Consider the following 22,261-nt stretch of genomic DNA (forward strand, 5'->3'; position numbering starts at 1 on the left):
TGGCTGAGGAGCGCAGGAGCTCTGAGTAAAGTAAAGGATGCCAGAGTGCTCAGGCAGTGCATGGACGGATGCAAGCAGGGGGAGGACGGCGAGACACGTTGTTGTTGTTGTTGATATTATGAAGATTCTGCTTTAATTTCACCAAGTGGAGCAAGATTTTGTGGTTTTCTTGTTGTAAAATCCCTCTCAACAACACCACCTCCAACACCATCCTCTCCGGAGTGATGGGCTCCAAGTTGACCAGACAGAGAAGTCTCGATTTTGAAACAAAAGTGTCCAAGAGGAGACACCAGAGGAATGACAGCCCGGGAGAGAGCGAGAGGAGCGGGGACTTCTTGTTTACCTCCCTGATGCTGAAGTCCGACAAGCTGCCCGGGATGCTGCGGAGAACAAACCACTGCCCGTATGTGAGGAGGGTGGCGTGGATCCGGGAGATCCAGAGACTCCTCCGGGAGCAGAAGATGGAGCAAGCTGGCGAAGTGCTCAAACTGCTGAGGAAGGTAAAGGGATTACATTATTTTGGATTCATTTCTAAGGAAAACGTATTATTTAAGATGTTATTTAGGAGGTTATTTGAAGCTGCAAGTGTGTTTGATGAAGTGTGCGTGGTGAACACGTGGGCCAAAAGTTAAATAGCCTATTCAAAACATTTTTGCACGTTTTTTTATATTTAAAAGTTTATTTGGTAATTGAATTCCAGATTGTTGAAAATGTAGGTTCAGTCATTCCAGTTGTGTCCTTATTTCATTTGATCTCACATATATTGTCAATGATGTTAGGATGCATGCTATATTTATCGAGCAAAAGCAGATTGAATTGATGGCTCCTATTGGAGAAAGTCCCTCTTTTTATAGCATGTGTATCTGCAGGTGTCAGTGCTAATGGTTTAAAGGTTTAAGGCATGTCATCTTTTCTCTTTTTTCAAGTTCCTTTCAATGATTCCCAGTAAAGAAGAATTTCTGACCTGAATCTGCCGCCTTCTTTTTATCAAAAAGAAAAAGGGATGAGAAAGAAGCAGTATGAGTTTTTGGTTTAAATCAACCACCTGTTTTGTCTGAAAGGGAATGGATAGTCAGCGATAGTTCATTTTCTGAATATAAAATCAGCTCTAACACTGAGTGTATTATATATTTTTTAAAACATCAAAACCAAAAAACGCTTTGGTTTCTTAAATGTTTTGTGACAAACGTTGAGATCTTAATATTTGTTCTTACCAATGAAATACTTTCCTGCTGCCTTTTTTACAGTTAAGGCTACACAAGAAAAAATATTGAGTCAATAACATATATATTTAGCTTTTTCTGCCATTCTTCACAGTTTCCTATGTGTGAAGGAAACATCAGAGGGAATTTAAATATATAAATCCACATTGGAATAAGCGCTTTATACAACTCACTTGATGCTGTATTGTGGTATTGTTGAAAATCTCTAATCTGTCCCCCATTGTATGGTATGATGGGAACACATAATGAAAAAGCCCCCCACTATAGTTAATATATTTCATTTGAGTCCTATCTGTTACCTTTCCGAATGTTACACCTTCCCAGGTCTAATCCTCACTTTCTGAAGCTTTATCCAAATTAGAGAGAAGGAAAGAGAAATAGTTTTTGGAGCTCAGCTTGAGCTTTCCACTTCCCTCTGGTTGCTGTGCATTGATCAAAGACTAGTTTTGAAGTACAGACAAAAGCGGTTCTCATCAAGCAGACCCCTTGTCATGCAAACTCCCTGCCCATCTGTACGCTGCCATATAATAAATTACACAGAAGTGTGCAGATTAAAGCAGGAATCAATGCTGAGGAGTCTGAATTGAAGACAGATTTGCAGGTATCTAATTTTCTCTGCAGATAATCCATAAACCGAGCATACAATAGGTGGGGTGAATTTCAATTTAGTTGTAAATTATATTCATGTTTTTGTGAAGCAGGAGGGATATGACTCATGCACTTTCCTTGAAGACTTCCATGTGTCTGTCTCTGTTTGTTAAAGCAGTCCATCACATCTAATAGGAAAGACGATTTTGAGATCAACATGTACAATTGTTGGTCGTGAGCAGGAGCAACTTTCTCAACAGCTCGGCATTTAAACTGCTCACGAAGCACGAATTCGCTCTCCATCACTCACTGAGGTGAAGCCAGAGAGCTGCTGTGTCTTTGGGGCTGGAGCCAAGTGTCTGACTAACAGTTCTTCAAGATGGGGGGAAAACTAGCAGGAGATATCCTGTTGTTGTTCTCTAGCTGCAAAGCAGCTTTTCCTCTCGGAGACGGGTGGATTTGGAGATAATCACCTTGGGATGATGGATGCTGGAACATGTTTCTATTGCACAGAGGAAGCATAACAAAGAGTAGCCAATAACACTGCCACCATGCTGTATCTCCATGGCAGATCTGCCTCCTGGGCCATTAAGTTATTAGTTTGGGATCTTCTACATATTCATAAGGAAACAAAGAATCAGCAAATACTCTTATTAATTACGCTCTGCAACATGCACACTGAGTAACCAATGTGCAGCGATGGAGAAGACAATAATGAAGAGGTTTTCTCTGTCATATATATATATATATATATATTATCTATCACAATAATCACTTCATTTTATTCAACTTTAAATACACGCTGCTTGCCAGATTTTGGTGCCTCTTTGATTTGATTGAAATACTCTTCATCCAATAATACAGTTCTGTAGAAATATTAACCATTTGTGAGGTTTGGGGTTAGGGTGGGGATTTAAAAACAAACAGATACAGGCTATCTAATTCCAGTCTGTGTGCTAGGCTAACCTAACCTTCCTTCTGGCCTTAGCTTCATATCGCCATACAGACATGAGAGTGGTATCAATCTAGTCATCAACTCACCAACTCTCAGCCAGAAAGTGAACTTATTTATCAATAATTCAAAAACAGGTCAATTGTTTTTCATAAAAAGTAGAACTATTCCTCAAGATGCGCTTCTGATATACTTCTCAAAAACTGAGTTCATTTGGCAAAGGTCATGTGTTTGGCACCACGCGCAGGCAGCCTGTATCTGTGGCCTAATTATCATAACAGTCCAAAATAAAATAAGTAAGTAAACAAAACTGGACACCTGACAGCTGCTACATGGTCTTACACTAAAGCAGAAAACGCTGGGAATGGATTTGGCACAGCACAATATATTTAATTGGATTCTGATGAACTGCATGTGTGGGATGTTGTTTTGCGGTTAGGAGCTTGACGTTATATTCTGAATGTTTGTGACGAGGCAGACGTCAGATTAGATACGCAGCTTTCCTGAGGACATTGATCTGAGGGCACACAGGCTTCCACATAAAAAACATGTCCTGCCTGTAACATTAGGAATCAGTCAAATGAATCCACAGGATCAGATCTCTGTGTCTTTTGAAGACTAAACCTGCTCATTTCCCATGCTGCACTACACAGTTACAGCGCTTCATCATCATAAAACAATAATGATTTACATATATATTAACTATATACATGCCAGAAAATGAATAAATACAATAAGCTAAATGATGCAGAGAATGTTGAAAGTGACCAAGTAAATGCAGGAGTCTATGTACATGTAAATAGTTATGCAGTCTCAGGTAGACTCAAAATATTAGTTCTACACAATCAATAATATAATCAATCCATATATACAATGTTGAATGGCCCAAAATTATAAATATAAAAGCAGGTTTGTTAAAGAAAAAGCCTGAGTTAAAGTTTGGAAATACACTTTTTGGACAGATTAATGAGAAGATTGACACCACTTTCAACTGTAAAAGGTATCTGTTACTCGAGAGGGGACTTGAGAAGGAACTTGACAGGGGACTCGAGAGGGGACTCAAGAGGGGACTCGAGAGGTGACTCGAGAGGTGACTTGAGAGGGCTCTCGAGAGATGACTTGAAAGGGAACTCGAGAGGGGACTGGAGAGGGAACTTGACAGGGGACTCGAGAGGAGACTTGAGAGGGGACTTGAGAAGGAACTTGACAGGGGACTCGAGAGGGAACTTGAGAGGAGATTTGAGAGGGCTCTCGAGAGATAACTTGAAAGGGAACTCGAGAGATGACTGAAGGGGGAATTTGAAAAGGACCTTGACAGGGGACTCGAGAAGGGACTTGAGAAGGAACTTGACAGGGGACTCGAGAGGGAACTTGAGAGGAGACTTGAGAGGGCTCTCGAGAGATGACTTGAAAGGGAACTCGAGAGGAGACTTGAGAGGTGATTTGAGACGGCTCTCGAGAGATGACTTGAAAGGGAACTCGAGAGGGGACTGGAGAGGGAACTTGAAAAGGACCTTGACAGGGGACTCGAGAGGGGACTTGAGAAGGAACTTGACAGGGGACTCGAGAGGAGACTCGAGAGAGAACTTGAGAAGGACCTTGACAGGGGACTCGAGAGGGAACTTGAAAAGGAACTTGACAGGGGACTCGAGAGGAGACTTGAGACGGTCGGTAAGCCGACAGGGCACAGGAAGCTGGCATCGGCCGAAGAGCCAGTACTGGAGCCGAATCTGGAGTCGGGACCATGGCTACTGGGGCCGGTAGTGAAGCCGGAACCATGGCTGCTGGGGCCGGTACTGGAGCAGTCCGTAGGTGAGGGATCAAACGATTAATCTTTTCAGCCAGTTGTTGCTAGTGATGTTACGTATTGCGCCGATGCTTCGGAGCGTGTGTCGAGTAATCCCCGAAGCATTTTGTGAAGCATGTATCGAGGCTTGTATCGTTTTGGGCCAGTGACGTCATCGATGACAAACGAAGCCTCGCTGCCTGTCGATACCACGTGACTGCTTCAGGAAGCGATTCAGATCGGTTGAACCGTTGAACCATGGTTGAACCCAACCACAACGCTCATAATACCCATGGATGTATAATAAGAACGATATTACCCCTCCTGTACCCGGGTTCGCTGGTGACACGTTGGAATTAAAAGAGCTCAGAACCTCACTTATATAGAGGTCGGAACATGTCATAAGTATAAATATATACAAGCATAAATAAATGTAGGAATAAAAACATGACTGAATAAATACAGGAATAAATATGTTAAAGTGTTTTCAGGGAGATTCAGCATGTGTGCTGTGGCTCAGCTAGAAAACAGTTGACTCACAACCGCAGGGTCCCTGGTTCAACGACTCGTCAATACGTATTTTTTGTTGTTTATAAAAGCTACGGCTAAATGAGATAATGTAGTTAATAAATGTATTCTTTCATATCGTTTAGCCTTTCTCAGGCTACAACATGGTTAAGTTTATGAATATTAGTAAGGAATACAAATCCCTCTTTGCAATGTTTACCAGCCTCCTTAGGCTTTTCAATCACAATCAACTGGAATAAAAACAATATTGTTAACATGAACATATGATTTAATGTTCGTTGTTTGGAGTTATTCTAAGGCTGTACTCATTGGGAACTTGGTATGAGATAGAGCACTGTTGAGATGTCCAATCTGCCTGTTTTGCACACTTTGACCAACAGGGGGTTTGTGTTCAAATCGAAGCCCATGATGAAGCCTCATGAGATGAACCCTTTTGCGAACCAATTGGCTGGAAAGCTTCAAAGCTTCATAAGGCTTCATCTCGCCATCACTAGTTGTTGCAGCTGCGTAGAGATGTTTTCTTGAATCTCTGCCTGGTTTCCTCTCAGCTCTTGTATAATCTGGGTGGTTATACCCAGCTGTTCCTTGTGGTGAAACATTTTCACGCCGTGTGCTGACAGAGCGGCGTGAAGTGTTCTTGGGTCGGCTGGGTCCATAATGGTCAGTTCGTTCTGTTGAGAACTCAGACACTTAGGAGGTAGGACCCAATTGCACGACCCAGGAGACAGAGGTAAAGTATTTGTAAGATACTTTATTTTTTCAAGAACAGCAAAAATGAACAACAAAAAATGGTCTCTACAAAAATGGAGAACAAAATGAAAACGCTCACGTAGTGAGGATCAAAACTTTCACAAGAGCACTTAGAGAGCATAGACCTGACAGTGGCAAAAGACAAGAGCAAAGATCTGACCATGGCAATAGACAAGAACGAACTGACACTGGGATACAGGGGAATTTAAACACAGGGTAACAAGACACAGGTGGGAATAATCAGGGGCGGGACTGACACTGATTAGCACAGGAGACACAGAAGGGGTGACAAGTGAAAACAATGAGGAAATTAGACACACCAGGGAAACTAACGACAGACAGGAAAACACAGGGGAAAACGACCACACAATACACGGGAAAACATGACAAGGAGAAAATCAAAACACCCACTACCAGACACACAAAACAAAAAACGTGACACAACACAAGAATCGTGACAGTATCAATCTTCTCATCTAACACTTATATATATATATATGATAATAATAATAATAATAATAATAATAATAATAATAATAATAATAATAATAATAATAATAATAACTTGAATGTAGCGCCTTTCATAACCTCAAGGTCGCTTTACAAGCAGGAAAAAGAAAAAAAAGATTGATTTGTGTCTGCCTGGTGACCTTGTATGTCAAACCCCCTTTCTTCTCCCTATGCTTTCTGTTTCTATGTACACTGTAAGATACATTTTAAAGGTCACCTGTTGTGCAAAATCCACTTTTTAATGTCTTTTGCTACATAAACATGTTAGGTTTCTGAAAGGTTTCTGAAAGTTTCAGGAAAAAAGATTCTCTCTCTTTTTGTCCTGATCCATTTATATAAAAACCTGTCTGAAAATGAGCTGATGAGATTTGGCCACTTTATGATGTCAAAATGTTTTTGGGGTTGTGAAAACATTAGCAAATAACAAACCAAGGTAACACCCACCCACCTTCTCAACTGAATCTCTTCCTAGAGCACTATTGCACAAATAACAACAAAAACATTTTTCAAAAAAGTCCCTCACCCCAGCTTTTTCCAGTTTCATTATTATGTTTTTCTTTCAGAGTGCAGTTCATTTGATTCAAGACTCCTTCATCAATAGCACCATTGACCAGATTTTTTCCAACCCGACCCATGAGAACTCATACTACAACAATACAAAGCCGTCCCGGGATAATGTCGGGATGACACACGTTTCTGTCCTGGATGAAGAAGGACTGGCTGTCTCTGCCACCAGCACCATAAACCAAGTGTAAACACAAAGCCTGTTATTTCTACTTTATCTACTTTATATTATTTCAAATTGCTAAGTCTACGGTGTTTTGTTTTGCAGTTTTGGAGGAGGTATTTACTCTCCGCAAACAGGCATCATCCTGAACAATGAGCTGTTGGACTTTTGTCGCAGAGCGGACACAGTGAGGGCAGGTAAAGTCACACAAACGAGGACTTTCGATTGCAATTTCAATCTTTCAGTCTGATATGGATAGTGATTGTTGTTGCAGGTGAACAGCCTCCTTCCTCAATGACTCCGGTAATACTGGAGTCAAAGTCCGGAGGACTTTTTGTGATTGGTGGATCGGGAGGAAGCTTGATAACCTCAGCAGTGGCCTTGGTAATTTTGATTAACCTGTTTGCAAATTGGTTAACAACTTCCTCATCTGTGTGCTTACATGGTTCTTTGTTTAATCTTTGCAGTCTATGATAAACCACCTGTGGCTGGGGATGAATCTGAAAGACGCCATAGCTGCGTCTATAGTGTTTGTCGATTCCAAAAATAAAGTGAATTTTGAGCCCGGTTTTAAGAAGGTGAGATACTCATGTGCTCCTCCTCACTGGCCATTAATTACATTTAGATTCACCAGACTGTGTCGTCTATCTAATGAATACATTTCATCTTATTTTATTAATGTATTCTGACAGAGATAGCCACAACATAATTGTACAAAGTCTGCTTCAATCTACCTGTAATCATCTTTGGAACCGAAGTGGGGAGGATAAGTTGTATTAGAGCGCCTCACCACTCTTGGACACAAATCTGGGAACTCGAAATTCTTCCTAAATGTAGTCAATGCTCTGGAAAAGGAGAATGGATGTATTACCGCTGTATCAGGAGGGGAGGTCAGCAGGACACTGACCAAAGAAGACCATGAAGAAGCACCTTCCTGTAAATATCTGCACTAAAGATTGACTCAACCTTTAGGTCACCCATTATGCAAAATCCACTTTTTCATGAATTGTGTACATAAACATGTGTCCCCTCTGTGTAAAGAGATTCTGAAAGTTTCAGGAAAAAAGATTCACTCACTTTTTGTCCTGATCCATTTATATAAAAACCTGTCTGAAAATTAGCTGATCAGATTTTGGCCACTTTATGATGTCATAACAACACACTCTCATTCCATAATCGTCCAGGAGCGACGTTTGGTCAGGGTCCCGTGGCGTGCAGTTGTGACGCTCCTACAGATGTAGCGATTCATTTCAGACAGTTTGAAACGCGAGGGCCGTGATTGGTACGTGATCTGCCCTCGCTCAAGAGAAAACCTCCAGCTTGACTTGAGACCGCCCCCGTGATAGATAAATGTAATTATAATGAAGCCAGCTGCAATGGATCATTGATCCACCAGGGGGTGCAGTGGGGTTCCACACTGGAGCTCATGTGAAATAAAGTCAGATACAGTACGCTGGATATACAGCCAGTGTTGAAAGTGTGCCGGTCCTACCCGGTCCTTAGTACCGGTAAGAGATTTCCAGGCGGTCCGGAGGACCAGGAAGAATTGACAGCTCCACCCGTGGAATTTATACTACGAAGGGCAGATATTTTGGTTTGGATTACTGGTCTGGGGGAAGTGTGTGTGTGTGTGTGTGTGTGTGTGTGTGTGTGTGTGTGTGTGTGTGTGTGTGTGTGTGTGTGTGTGTGTGTGTGTGTGTGTGTGTGTGTGTGTGTGTGTGTGTGTGTGTGTGTGTGTGTGTGTGTGTGTGTGTGTGTGTGTGTGTGTGTGTGTGTGTGTGTGTGTGTGTGTGTGTGTGTGTGTGTGTGTGTACATGATTCATCAGTGATTTCCCTCGTGCTTGCCACCAGCACTGCTTCATTCGGCTGATCGGGCTAATTTTCTAACACCGGGTGAACATCATGCAACTGCCACACTGAATATTCACTTCTCCACTAACTTCCATAATTTTCAACCTTTTTACTTATTTTCATGACACCCTCTACAGCCCTTATGACGCCTCGCCACCTCCTATCAGTCACGCTATATGAACCGCTCAGCACATTTAAGCCCAATGGGTATGCTATGTTCATATTCATTTGATACTGTGGACCATTTTCCAAAGCACTGCTGTAACCCTAGAGAGTAGAGACATTGACATTAAACAAGTCGACATTTCATTCACTGACACTTAGTTTAAACATTCAGTGATAGGGCTTTTAAAATAGTTTATTTCCACAATGTCTTTGCAAATAATTAAAATGTACAGTCAGTGTTTTTATTCCGTCTTAGGCACTGAAACACTGGGTTAAATTCAGGGAAAGATGGCACAAGTGGTGTAGTCAATGTTATCAGCCTTATCTCCGATTTATATTTATTGGCGTTTATATGTTGCAACATTATTTTGTTATCAAGGAACAGTTTCTTCATTCCAGAGTCTGTGACCAGATACCACGAGAACCTATAGGCCTACTTTGCTACCAGTGGCGGCTGGTGGAAATTATTTTAGGTGGGGCTATTGTAATGGTGAATAAACCACACGGGGAACATTTTGAGAAATTACCCCTTAAATTAAATTGGCTACACTATTTCATCGTTGCTGTTGTATGATTGGTGTTTAGCTGCGGTATTTAGCGTCTACAGCACCTCCGCTGTTATGCCTGCTGTGACCTCAAGTTACTCCGTTCTCCGCTTGTAATTATGCCGTTACAAGCTTCTAAATTGTATTTATCATCTGAATTTGCCGAAAAAAGTTTCATATTCTGAAAGCCAAGACTTTGTTTATTTAAAATCAAACAAAACACCCGAACCCCGAAAAACTATTTTTTTACGCAAATCCACGTTTATTTTGAAATGAGCCGTTGCGACTTCCGACTGATTTCGATAGAGCGGGTCACATATTAGCTTTTTCCCACTTGATCAGAACAGCGGGAGGAGAAAAGAATGGAGTGACTGAATGACAGCTAGAAAATTAGGCTACGTGGTAATTAAAGCAAAAATGCAAACGACGATTCTTCAGATGTTTAAGAGAAAGGAGAGAGATGAAGAAACTCAGAATGTGCTTAAAATTTGAAAAACAACGCCCACAGATGACACAGGTGATGATGCTTATTTAGCCCAGAGAATGGACATGAACATGGCCATGATGAATATAATAAGTTAGCTAACTAGCAAACTGTATATCTCTATATGGGGTGCCCAACCAGTCGATCCCCAGTCGATCTCGAGATGTCTAAAAGTAGAACAACAATATTCAGTTTTATCGTTAATGTCCTACAACAGGGGTGGCCAAACTTTTTGGCTCAGGGGCCACAATGATGTATCAATGTGACAGCCGGGCCGGGGGGCATTGTTTGGTTCCGTCTTGATTCATGTCGGGCTGAGGGTTGTTTTAATCTCATTCTCCCGCGCGCGGGGCGACGTCCACGCGCAGCTGCGACGACCAGGGAGGAAGGGACTTTTCGCGGCGCGCGCGGCGTGTGGACAGTGGGGGATAACATAAATAAAAATTGGATCGTTGTATTTTTAAGGCTTTTTAAGATCAGCGCGGGAACCCTGGCTCATTTATACCAATATTGGACGGGCCGCATTGAACACATCAACGGGCCGCATGTGGCCCGTGGGCCGTAGTTTGGCCACCTCCAGGCTCGGTTCTACGGGGGTGCATAAGGGTCCCAGTTGAATGTTATGCACCCTCACTTGAAAAAGAGAAGGGAGTGAAAAATATTACATATACAATAATAATAATAATAGTAGTAGTAATATGAAGAAGAAGAAGAATATAGTTGAAAATAAAATAAACTGTAATTGTGTTCAAATATTGTGGTCAAATAACTATAGTTAATAATCCCCCCCCCGTCAACGATCGCCGCCGTCTTGGTTCAAAAAAGGTTGGGCACCCTTGCTCTATATAGTCAATGGCTATCTTACTCAGAACACAACATGTACACAGCATACTATTTTAACATTAAATATTTTGCTTTGATATCTTCTATTTTAATCTGCACATTGTGGCATACATTTTATTTTATTAGTATTTTAATTTATGTAACCAATATTCTGAAAATTCAAAGAAAGACAGAGACTTGTACATTGTTGACTGTCTGCTGAATTTAGTTATACATTTTTATTCTAATTTATAACAGTTGAGGCCCAGAGGGAGGAAGAGGAGACTCAGCCAGAAGAAGTGGCAGCAGGTCCCTCAGAAGCCACCATAGGTGATGCTAGCCCTACTGCATACCCTTCTATATGGAAAGAAGAACAATATGAACAGTTCAAACAGAAAAATGAATGGATGTATGCTCACAATGGAAGGCTAGGCTGTACCCCATGCCATGATGTGAAGGATCTGGGTGTCATGGCATCCCGTGGTGTTAATATTGGTATTCAGTGGGCTGATGGAAAGATAATCCCAGCTGGTCAATCAAGGGATGTGCAGCTTTCATGACTGCGCAAAAAAATCTGTGAACACAAGAACTCTGCAGCACATAATGAAGCAGTCAAGATTATTCAGACAGCAAATAAAGATATTCTTCTGAACATGAACGCGAGTAGTCAGGAGTCTGTGTTTGAGTCTACTGCCAAGGTATTCATGACAGCCTATTATGTGGCCAAGAACAACAAACCTTTCACAGACTTTGAGATTCCGATTGACCTGCAGCATGCAAATTCTGCTGATTTGGGACGTGTTTTGCATAGCAAAACTGTCTGTGTTGACATAATTGAGCATGTGTCATCACAGATGAAAAAGGAACTTCTAAAAAACAAAATCACAGTATTGGCTGATGAGTCAACCAGTGTTGGGCACAAATCAACACTAATTGTCTTCCTGAAGGCTAGTGTTGATGGAGACATGGAGCCCATTGCCTTTCCGTTGGACCTGGTTGAGCTGGATAGTATGTCTGCTGCTCATATCAAGGAACAGATTATGGGTTGCTTGCTTAAAAATGGCTTCACTGTTGAGTTGCTGAGAGAAATCGTCATTGGATTTTGCAGTGATGGGGCCAGTGTCATGCTGGGAGTGAAGTCAGGTGTTGGGAAGTTGCTCCAGGATGACTTCCCAGGCATCATACTATGGCACTGCCTTAATCACAGACTGGAGCTTGTTGTTGACCAGGCACTGGATGTGACAGGGGGAACAAATGACTTCCAAGCATTCATGGACAGCCTATATTCATTATATAGCCAGTCACCAAAAAAGATGCGGCAGCTGAGTGAATTTGCTCACAACCTGGACATCGCCCTCAGGAGGATTGGAAAAGTGTTCAGTGTTCGCTGGGTAGCTTCTTCATGGAGGGCAGTCTCTGCAGTTTAGCAGTCTTATCCAGCCTTGGCACAACATTTCCGTGAGGCATCAGAGGATGATACAAGGGACAGCAGAGAGAGGGCCAAATTCAAAGGTCTGCTTTCTAAGTTGTGCTCCATCAACTTCCTGAAAAGTCTTGCACTGATGGCAGATATTCTGATTGAACTTAAGAACTTGTCAGAAATTCTTCAGAACAGGAAGACCACACTCCCAAAGGCCCATGACATCATGACGACGTATGTGAAACACATAGAAAGTTTCAATCGCTACCCAGGACAACATGCAGTTGATGCCAGTCAGGCAGAGGAAGTGATGGAATTCAAGGGAGAGGATTTAAGAGTTGGCAGGTCTCCCATCATTGACTCTGCTCAGTTCATCCGAGCAGTGGCAGACAATATGAAACATTATAGTACCTGCAAGAAATTCAAACCACTTTCACCCCTGCTGGTTATACCACCTCTGTTTATAGCCTATGAAAAAAACTATTAGAAATAGAAGGCTAAAGCTAACGTTACTTAGCATATAGTGACAATGTATGCTAGCTAGCTAGCTCAACGATTCCTTAAATAATATTGCCACAGAAAAACTTTTCAGTTCACATCACGCTCTGCCGCTCCAACAGGGAGCTCTGCTCTGAACACCTGAATGGCCCGTTCTAACAGCTGTTCACCAGCGGTCCAGTCTGTGCCACAGTGACTCCAGACGCGCAGCTAATATTAACGAACGCACCCGTAGGTAATGTAGCTGCTGAAGCTAGACCATCATGTCGGAGCAGCAGAGCCTTATTATCATAGCCGTGGGAACATGTTTCAAATGGGGGGTGCTGTGGGGATGACACCAGGGCTGGTTCTGACCAATGTGCTGCTAGGCAATATTTTAGCTGGCAATGAAAAACCTCTACAAAAGACCAATACACTGCAAAAAGAGAAATATATTGACATGGTGCACAGCTTATATAACAAGGCTTCAAATGTATTATATATTATAACATGTTTTAATTGGGGGGGTGGACTTCACATCCTCTCGGGGGGTCCGGGGGTACCCCCCCGGGAAGATATTTTTAACATTTTAAAGTAAAATGCTTCAATTTGGTGCACTTTGAGCGCCCAATTAGAGACTGATCTAGGGGGTACAACTCTAAACACCCATATGAAAAAGATCGGTTTGCATTTTATTAATCAAATAAGTAGGTATGTGAACATTTCCAATAACCTACCATAGCCAATAACAAATACATGTAACTTATTTTATTTGTGTTGTTCATTCATATCTTATTTTACCAGTTAACATTTATTTATTTTTGTATATTTTAAAATCTCTCCAGTTTTAAACAATATTTTTGGTTTACTGTCCTATAGTATACATTGGAACCTGTTTTTATTTATCCTAATAATTATAAAGGTGTGCCTTGGAAATATTTGTTTACATAAATTGTGATCAAAACGTTTGAGACCCACTGAGATAACTTCGACTAAAGTGAACTATCTAAGCCCTCAGAGTCCTTTACCTCACTGAGCCTCTCAGTCTGACAGGAGAGGATTCTCCCTCCACATTATTGTAGAAACAGCTTCTTATATCCGTTAGCGCAGCAGAAGCTAACAACAATCCCCGCCGGTACCGCGGTATCCCCTCTCTCTATCTCTCTCACTTTGGCTGTGAGCTGCGGGCGCCTGCTAAGCCAACATCCCCCACTTTCATCACTTACAGCGCCCATCGTACAGGGCAAATGGAAAATGTAACTGGGGTGAAAAGGGTGTTATCTTTACTTAATTATGAATGTTGTTACATCAAGGCTGAAAATTCGTTTTTTTTTTTTTATCTTGTGGAAGTGCAGATCCCCTGTCCTCCACCAGGGGGTGCTGCAGCACCCTCAGCACCCCTACTTCCCACGGCCCTGCTTATTATACATCCATGAGCAGAGCCGACAGGCAGGAAGACTCGAGCACACAGCTCGTACTTCATTATAATATATATAAAAAAGAACAGCATGCGTGTCATGATGGCACATAACAGCTCACGGCCGCAGATTACTCCGGGTCCCAGACCCCCCCATACCCCAAAAATATTTTTATTGCAGATCTACATGAATCACACAAACGACCTATTTTGGATTCAAAACGGCGAATTTCGCCGAAAGGTGACAAGTTTGCATCACTGAACATAGACAGAGCACAACTGAAACATAACATCTGAAACGATGTAACAACATAATACACTTGTGGGGATGCAGCTTGGGATGTGAGGAGTGAGGGACACGGCTTAGAACGGGCGTGTCGCCTGGCAGGGCAGGAGAGGGTGTGCACCCAGTGGTTAATTTGAGCCGGATCCTGCCGGAACAGGATCCGGCACCTCTTCATTTTGGCCACCCTGTGTTCCGGCACCTATTTGGGCAAATCCGGTACCTCTCACAAAAACTAAAAATGTAAATGGTTAAAATGAAATAAAATATGCAGATATTAATTTACAGAAAAAATCCCAAGAATTTCATGTCGTTTATTAAGATTAAGATTTGAAAGAGTCGGAGATCTGTGTTGACGCACTGAAAAGCTGGACCAACGGACAAACGTCTTTCACTTTTGAAATTCGCCACATGAGGAGCACGTCGCAGAGAGGAAGAAACGGTGATTCAATGCAAGCATGTCAAAAAGACAGTTAAATTGACTGTCTTTCTTCAAAAAGAAGGAAGAGGTAATAGACACTTCAAAACGAGTCAGAAAAGCCTCCACAAGCAGCGACGAGGGCAGCTGCAGCGGTCATGTTGATGGTCAAAACCAGGAGGAGGTTAGCGCCGCAACAGCTAGCCAGCTAGCTAACCGACAGCTAGCCAAGCCCGGGCAGCGGGTCAGGTTCACCGCCAGCCGGAACAGGAGCCAGCTACCGTCAGCCAGGTGGACCACCAACAGCAACGGGTGGGTACCCTGGCATCAACTAGCCTGGTACAACAGCCGGAGCAAGAGGCGAGCGGAACCGCGACATCAGCTGGCTTACAGCAGGAAGATTCAGTAGGAGAGGAGAGCGCATTGAGCGTAGAAGAGTGTGGGACGTCCAGCGACAGGTCAGTTTTTTCTAACTGTGGCCAAGAACTTGGAGGACCGTATGTTATCTCAAGGAGGCCGGATGCCAGATAAAACTGGATATAACAAGTTCATTGAGGAGTTGAAGGTGCTTTACGCACAATACTGGCCCGAGGACGCAGGTGCGCTGTATGGAGAGACTGAGGTCGAGTCACTGTGTCAGCGCTTCAACATTGCCAACCCGCGCGCAGTCATACGGGCCTACAGAACGTACAGAGACTCAGATGGTAAAGACATCCCCGATGAGCTGATGGAGTTACTTGTTGCTGTCAACAGCATTCCCATTGCAAGTGCTGAATGTGAGCACGGATTTTCTCAAATGAACTTGATTTGCACTCCCAACCGTAGCTCTTTGCTCACATCCACCATGTCATCTTTACTCTTCCTAAATCTTGTTGGACCCCCCCTGGCTAAATTCAATCCAGTCCCGTACGTGAGGTCCTGGGTGGCCAAAGGACACAGAACTGCCACAGACACACGCAGTAAAAGCAGAAAAAAAGAGATAGAGGACAATCCGGACATGCTCGTGATGTGGGGTGTTTTAAACAACTAAATATGGTGAGCAAACATACTGTCTATTAATAGGCCGCCGTGCCAATCTTTGAATAGGCCTAATAAATATTTTTTTTACACGTTAAACCTGTTGAGAAATTAATTGCTGGCTCTACTGAAGTCCCACCTGTGGTGATGTGGGCATTTGCCTATGTTGTGCGTACTAGCCTAAACAATTATAAATTATCGTCATAACATTTATACCATGGATACTATTTGAAATTGAGGCTTGTAAGTCCCACAGCGTTGCAAGTGGACATTTTCATGTTGTTTTCAGCACCTTTTCTGTATACGTTCCGGGACCTGTACGCGTCTCGTCATCCCTGAGCTGTCATATGTACTTTGCGTTCCGGCACCTTATGATTTACAAATTAAGCACTGTGTGCACCAGTCTGCCTTGATCTATGAATCCGTGTGTCCGTGACACTCACTGCTGCCCACAGCTGTTTTATAGAAGGAAAACCTCCTTCACTTCATGAAAGTGTTTTAACCACACACACCTCTACACAGACATGACGGGTGTTATTTTCCCCATAAGGAACAAGTCGCTGCAAATTATCCCGCTTATTACATGGCCACATTCTCAACAAAGTAACGACATGACTCCCAATATTAATTTAAATGCTTTTATGGATTTAGAAAATGTTTTTTTTTTTTTTTTTAAATAGTTGTATTGATTTAAAAAATACTTGTAGCCTATGTATTGATTTAAATTGACATGCATCCGCTAAGAAAAATAATCCGTTGTTACCGTTTTTTAAACAGTCTGAATGAAACGGCAGCTCTCAGCTGTGTATTTACACAACTAATGGCCCATCAACCACAGCTCTCTCCCCCCCTCCCCCCCTGATCTTTCTTCTCCAGCAGCTAAATTAACTGTAGGTTACTCTGAGTGAAAAGCATACAGTTAGACACAACACTGTCATTGCAAGTGACACTCAGTTAGTTGACTTTTATGTTCAACTGCTAAATTCGTTACTGATAAAAAAGGGCTTCTACTGTACCTAATTACCTTAACACTAGAACCGCCAGAGGTTTTTGTATAGGCCTACCTAAACCTGTCAAATCCCGCTATTAGAATGCAATTTTTAACAACATAGGGTGCTACATAACACACTTTCAGGAAAAGTCACGGACTGGGAGACTTTAATATTTTATTGAAAAAAAGTTACATTGCACACACACAACACACATCACACAAATTGACCCGATTGGCGGTTCTAGTGTTAAATAAACTCACTAATTAATTAAACCAGTTCAATACGCATTATTCTTATTCTTATCATTCTTTATGACCGCTGAAGTAGTCTTAAAATCAGATCTGTTTTTTAAAGGAAATCTTACGGCAGGCAGTTAGCTCTGATCACCTATGATAAATGCGCCACACCTAATCTGGCCATTCAGCCACAGAGCCCCCTCTATACAAATCAAACTGTAGACGGTGTGAAAGCACCTATTGTTTTAAATAATGGTCGGAATGTGACCTGTGAGCCTTCTGAATTACCGTGGGACAGCACATTCTAAACTAAAATGTTCAATCAATAAAGTAACATCTTATCTTATCTTAATAATATCTTCATATTAATAATAATAAATCATACAGTATGTGTCCGAAAGGGAGCAGGAGGAAGCAAACACACAAATATACAAAAAATATACTGCATATTAAAGCAAACGCTTGAAAAGGTAAAAGTATGAACATAACAAATAAAAAAGTGTAATGTAAACATTTACATTATAATTATGATTATTTAATATATAAAGACTATATATTATTGAATTACAAGATTAGATATACTTTAGTTGATCTAAAATATTGACGTGTTCAAATGCTCTTCAAAACACAACAAAAAGTCCATGAAACTTGTCTTTCTGTATTTGTGAATTAAGCGCCATCTCCTGGTTAAAACCTGAAATTGAAAATCTGGCAACGCCCTCTTGGAAAATAGTGGGAGGGCTTAACATTCCTCTATACTGGTTTTAGGCAGGTCATAGGCAGGAAGCTGTAAACTGGAGTCTGAAATTCAGTGCTACATCTGTAGGCTCCTTCAGCTTCATAAAGGGACGCAAATAGCTTTCAACTGATTGCAATGTATTCCCATCTGCTGCGGGATTTGACGCTCATGGAAGCACGGCATTCGTTTGTGTCGGCTGCCCTTAAAGGCAATTTGAGCGTCCATTCCCATTGGATAACGGAGAATTGTACACCCGGAAGTAAGTATTCCCCTTACTGTCGATTGATTTTACAGTGATATCTGCACTACTCATCGACTAAAAAACACCAGATTATCCTTGTTAATTACACAACATTGATTGGTTTAAATTGTGTGCAATGCTTTTGTATTTTTCCCCTTCGATTCGGAGAAACAAATATTTTTTCGGAGTAAAGGATGGCAGAAGACACTACACTACCCAGAATCCCCAGCTATCCTTTAGGACTACACCATCTGCTCTGTTTGACAAACCCCGTGATTAGTTCTCAAGCTCTGTGATTGGTTGACCTCCAACTGCATTCCATATGAAAAAAAACTTTTCGTAAAAGATAAAATCATACTTTATTCCGCAGTGCTTGCTTTACTCTTTGAAAGACATCACATGAATGCATTGTAATTTTGGTTTGGCTGCATTAAATATATTACACATCTGTCGTAGTTTTATTACTTTATTTGTATTTATCTACAGAGATCGGGCTCAGAATAGACCGGAAACTATTCTTTTACCGTTCAGTTTGAATTTCACAATAAAGTTAGTAATAATATTTTGTTTTGATATTATTGTTTTTTATTAACTACTAGACCGCTGGGTCATGTTAAGACCATCTTTTCTGTGTTGCTGTGGGTTTTTTCCATCGCTTTTGTGTTAAAAATATCAAAACAATAACTAAATATATCCGTCGTAAACTAAACCAGAAACAGCAGTATATTTTATTTTGTTAACACTGTAAACTTGACAGCTTTTTAACCCAAACCACCTACTGGTTAAAGCACGTTATTACACGTTTAGAGTAATGCAATGCAGGGAGATTGTGCTACCTGCTTGAAATGTGATGGAACCACAGCAGACTGTCCAAAACTGGATTTGAACGGGTACACCGCGTCCCCCCCTCCCCCACCCCGTCCCCAGAACTACACATGCTGGCTATTGCGTTTCGCAACATGTTCTCTATCTATGGCACGTCTCTACTGGGAGTTGTAGTTTTAAAAGACGTTTTCGTATTTCCCATAATAAGAAGTTGCCAGTATACTGTGTACATCCCTGGAGGTTTAGGGGATAGGAAACACTCAAATTTAAAACATATAATTAATAAATGGGTGAAAATTGCTTGTGCCCATAATGGGCAGCATATGCCCACATGCCAGCTATGTCAGAAGAGCTTTATTTAACAGCTGGTCTTATGTTTGTGACCCCCCTGTTGTTAATTGATAACATTACATTACATTAATTGATAAGCCTGAAACATGTACTTGTCAAGGTTCAGAGGAGCATTTTGCAAATATGGCAGTAGCCATCGATCATCTTAAGATAAGATATACTTTATTGATCCCAAGTTGGAAACATTTGCGTTACATCAGCATGTGTAAAAGTTGTAAATATGCAGTGGTGTTTATTTGTAAATCATTTGGTATAATCACACAAATTCTGTGTTTTATATTTAATAATTCTGTGTTCTTTATTTATTGATTGTTCAATACCTGACAAGGCCAGAGATGAAATAACTATATACATCCTATGAGAGTATAATAGATATGTATAATATCAGTTAAAATAAGTGCTTCAACATAGTTAACATTGCTGGAGGTATGCACAAATATTGATAAATGTCTTGTAATGCACTATTGAGGAACCTGCGACCCAAGTTTTTCATTCATTGCATAACTACACCGTTTGTGGATATATGTCAATAAACCTTAGAAAATCTTGAAATCTTGAAAGGGATGTGCAAAATCGTCATTATATACAGTCTTTAATTAACTATTAGTAGAGAATAACGAGTAATGAATATACTTTATAGGGATCCTATTAATATCTAATAATAAAAATAATGAAATTCAATAACATGCTTTAACCACCAGGTGTCCCTTTCTATCAGCTGTGCACCTTTATGGTGTAAATACAGCCTATCTACCAATTGGATCAAATATAAAAGTCAGCCGAATTAGTCTTGATCCTGCAAGGAGACGTGTTGTGTGAAAAGAAATGTAAGATGTTGTTTAAATGCTGATATATTTATGATCCACGTCACGTTTTCAGTGTTGGCGGCAGTTCCTCATGTTTGTCTAGAAGTCTTCTCATCAGGGCTCTATAAATAGACAACTACGGCAGATATGTAATATTTAATGCAGCCGAACCGTGTATTACACTGCCGTAATGGATGACTTTCAAAGAGAAAAGCAAGCACACTGGGAATAAAGTATTATTATTATTTTTTTAAATGTTTTCGGTCTGTTTCCGGTATTTGTTAATGACGATGTGATTGCACAGGGGGAAATAATGTATCTTTAGATGCGGATTTTGTTAAACTAATACGTTTGCGCTGTGCACCAACACTATACATTGATGGGGAAAGGGGTAGCAATACAGATAACACCATTAAACAGTTACACAACATAACAGAAAGAATATCGATAGCAGCGTCCCTAGCAACCACCTTGGTAACAATGAAAACGTTCTATGGACGCAATTTCCTGAAGTAATCTTCGTAATAACTAGCAAACTAAAGATCATGTACATCCACTGCACACATAATCTGAAATAACAACTCATATTTCTCGCGTCAAATGACATCAAAGCGCATTTTAATGGCCAAACTAACTTTAAAATAGGCATTTTCCAACGAGAATAAAACGCAGTTCGGCCATGTTATTTTTTTCTGCAGGGAGAAATTTGAAGATCACGTGACATAGACGCCAGCCATTGGAATGAATGGTGAAAAAAAACGGGGTTTGTAAAACAGAGCATATGGTGTAGTCCTAAACGATAGCTGGGGATTCTGGGCAGTGTAGTGTCTTCTGCCATCCTTTACTCTGAAAAAATATTTGTTTCTCCGAATCGAAGGGGAAAAATACAAAAGCATTGCACACAATTTAAACCAATCAATGTTGTGTAATTGATTAATTAATTAATTAATTAATGTAAGGGAAATACTTACTTCCGGGTGTACAATTCTCCGTTATCCAATGGGAATGGATGCTCACATTGCCTTTAAGGGCAGCCGACACAAACGAATGCCGTGCTTCCATGAGCGTCAAATCCCGCAGCAGATGGGAATACATTGAAATCAGTTGAAAGCTATTTGCGTCCCTTTATGAAGCTGAAGGAGCCTAGGAGCGTCACAACTGCACGCCACGGGACCCTGACCAAACGTCGCTCCTGGACGATTATGGAGTGAGAGTGTGTTGGTCATAACGATTTTTTGGCTTGTGTATCCATTAGCAAATAACCAACCAAGGTAACACCCCCCCCACACACACACACACACACACACCTTATCACATGAATCTCCTCCTAGAGCACCATTGTGTTCTTTTTAACCAAATATCTCTCAGAGGGGCGTGGGGAGTGGCTCCTTATTTTCATCTAAAGTAACAGACAGAGAATCAGCACTTTTGAAACAGGGCTGAAACAGAGGGGTTTATGGGATGCTACAATGCACAATCTTTTTGATATTTCGAGTATCTGAGACCTATATATTGATGAAAAACAGTATAATAGGGGACCTTTAAAGTGGACCTATCATGCTATATTTGAATAATATAGTGTAGGACCACCTATATAATGCGTATTTATACTTTTTATTTTTCAAAATACCAAACAGATCCTGCATTTTAGCCATTCCTCATTTCGCTCAATTTAACACTGTCTTTGCATGGGCTGATTCTGTGAGAACAGCACCATCTACAGGCCTGGCATATGTACCACAGCGTCTCCAGCGCTTTCAAACGGCAATGTCCGTGGCTGTCTCCTCCTGATTGGTGGAGTTGGACCAATAGCCGTAGCGCCACTTCTGTGACGTCACAGAAGTGTTCAAATCTGGATCAGTCTGTATCAGATCCGTTGCAGCCCCTTTTTAAGAGATTTGGGTATGGAGGAAAATAGAGAGGGTTGTGTTTTCTGACACTTGGTGAGTTCCCTGGAACACCGGGGACACATATTCATGTATAAAAGACGTACAAAAGTGCATTTTGCATGATAGGTCACATTTAAAATGCATACTTCACCCACAAAACATTGACCATCTGTGTATAAAATACTCACACTATGTTGGATTCTTAAAGAAAACTTTTCT

At 41.2% G+C, this 22,261-nt stretch overlaps 1 protein-coding gene and 1 long non-coding RNA gene across 3 annotated transcripts in view; both read left to right on the forward strand.

The window, feature by feature from the left end:
- The first annotated feature begins 215 nt into the window (after positions 1–215).
- The window catches only part of lrrc75bb (leucine rich repeat containing 75Bb), a 54,618-nt gene continuing 32,572 nt past the window's right edge, over positions 216–22,261 (forward strand). For both annotated transcript variants that reach the window (XM_079659155.1, XM_079659158.1), the window contains exon 1: positions 216–500. In XM_079659155.1, coding sequence (XP_079515281.1) covers positions 225–500 — 276 coding nt within the window. In that variant the 5' untranslated portion in view covers positions 216–224. The remainder of the gene's footprint in view (positions 501–22,261) is intronic.
- On the forward strand, positions 7,178–7,642 carry LOC307024771. The gene is made up of 3 exons (XR_013803989.1): positions 7,178–7,261; positions 7,339–7,448; positions 7,532–7,642. It is a non-coding gene; the product is annotated as an uncharacterized lncRNA (long non-coding RNA).

This window comes from Notothenia rossii, assembly GCF_949606895.1.
Source record: "Notothenia rossii genome assembly, chromosome: 11".
Classification (NCBI taxonomy): domain Eukaryota; kingdom Metazoa; phylum Chordata; class Actinopteri; order Perciformes; family Nototheniidae; genus Notothenia; species Notothenia rossii.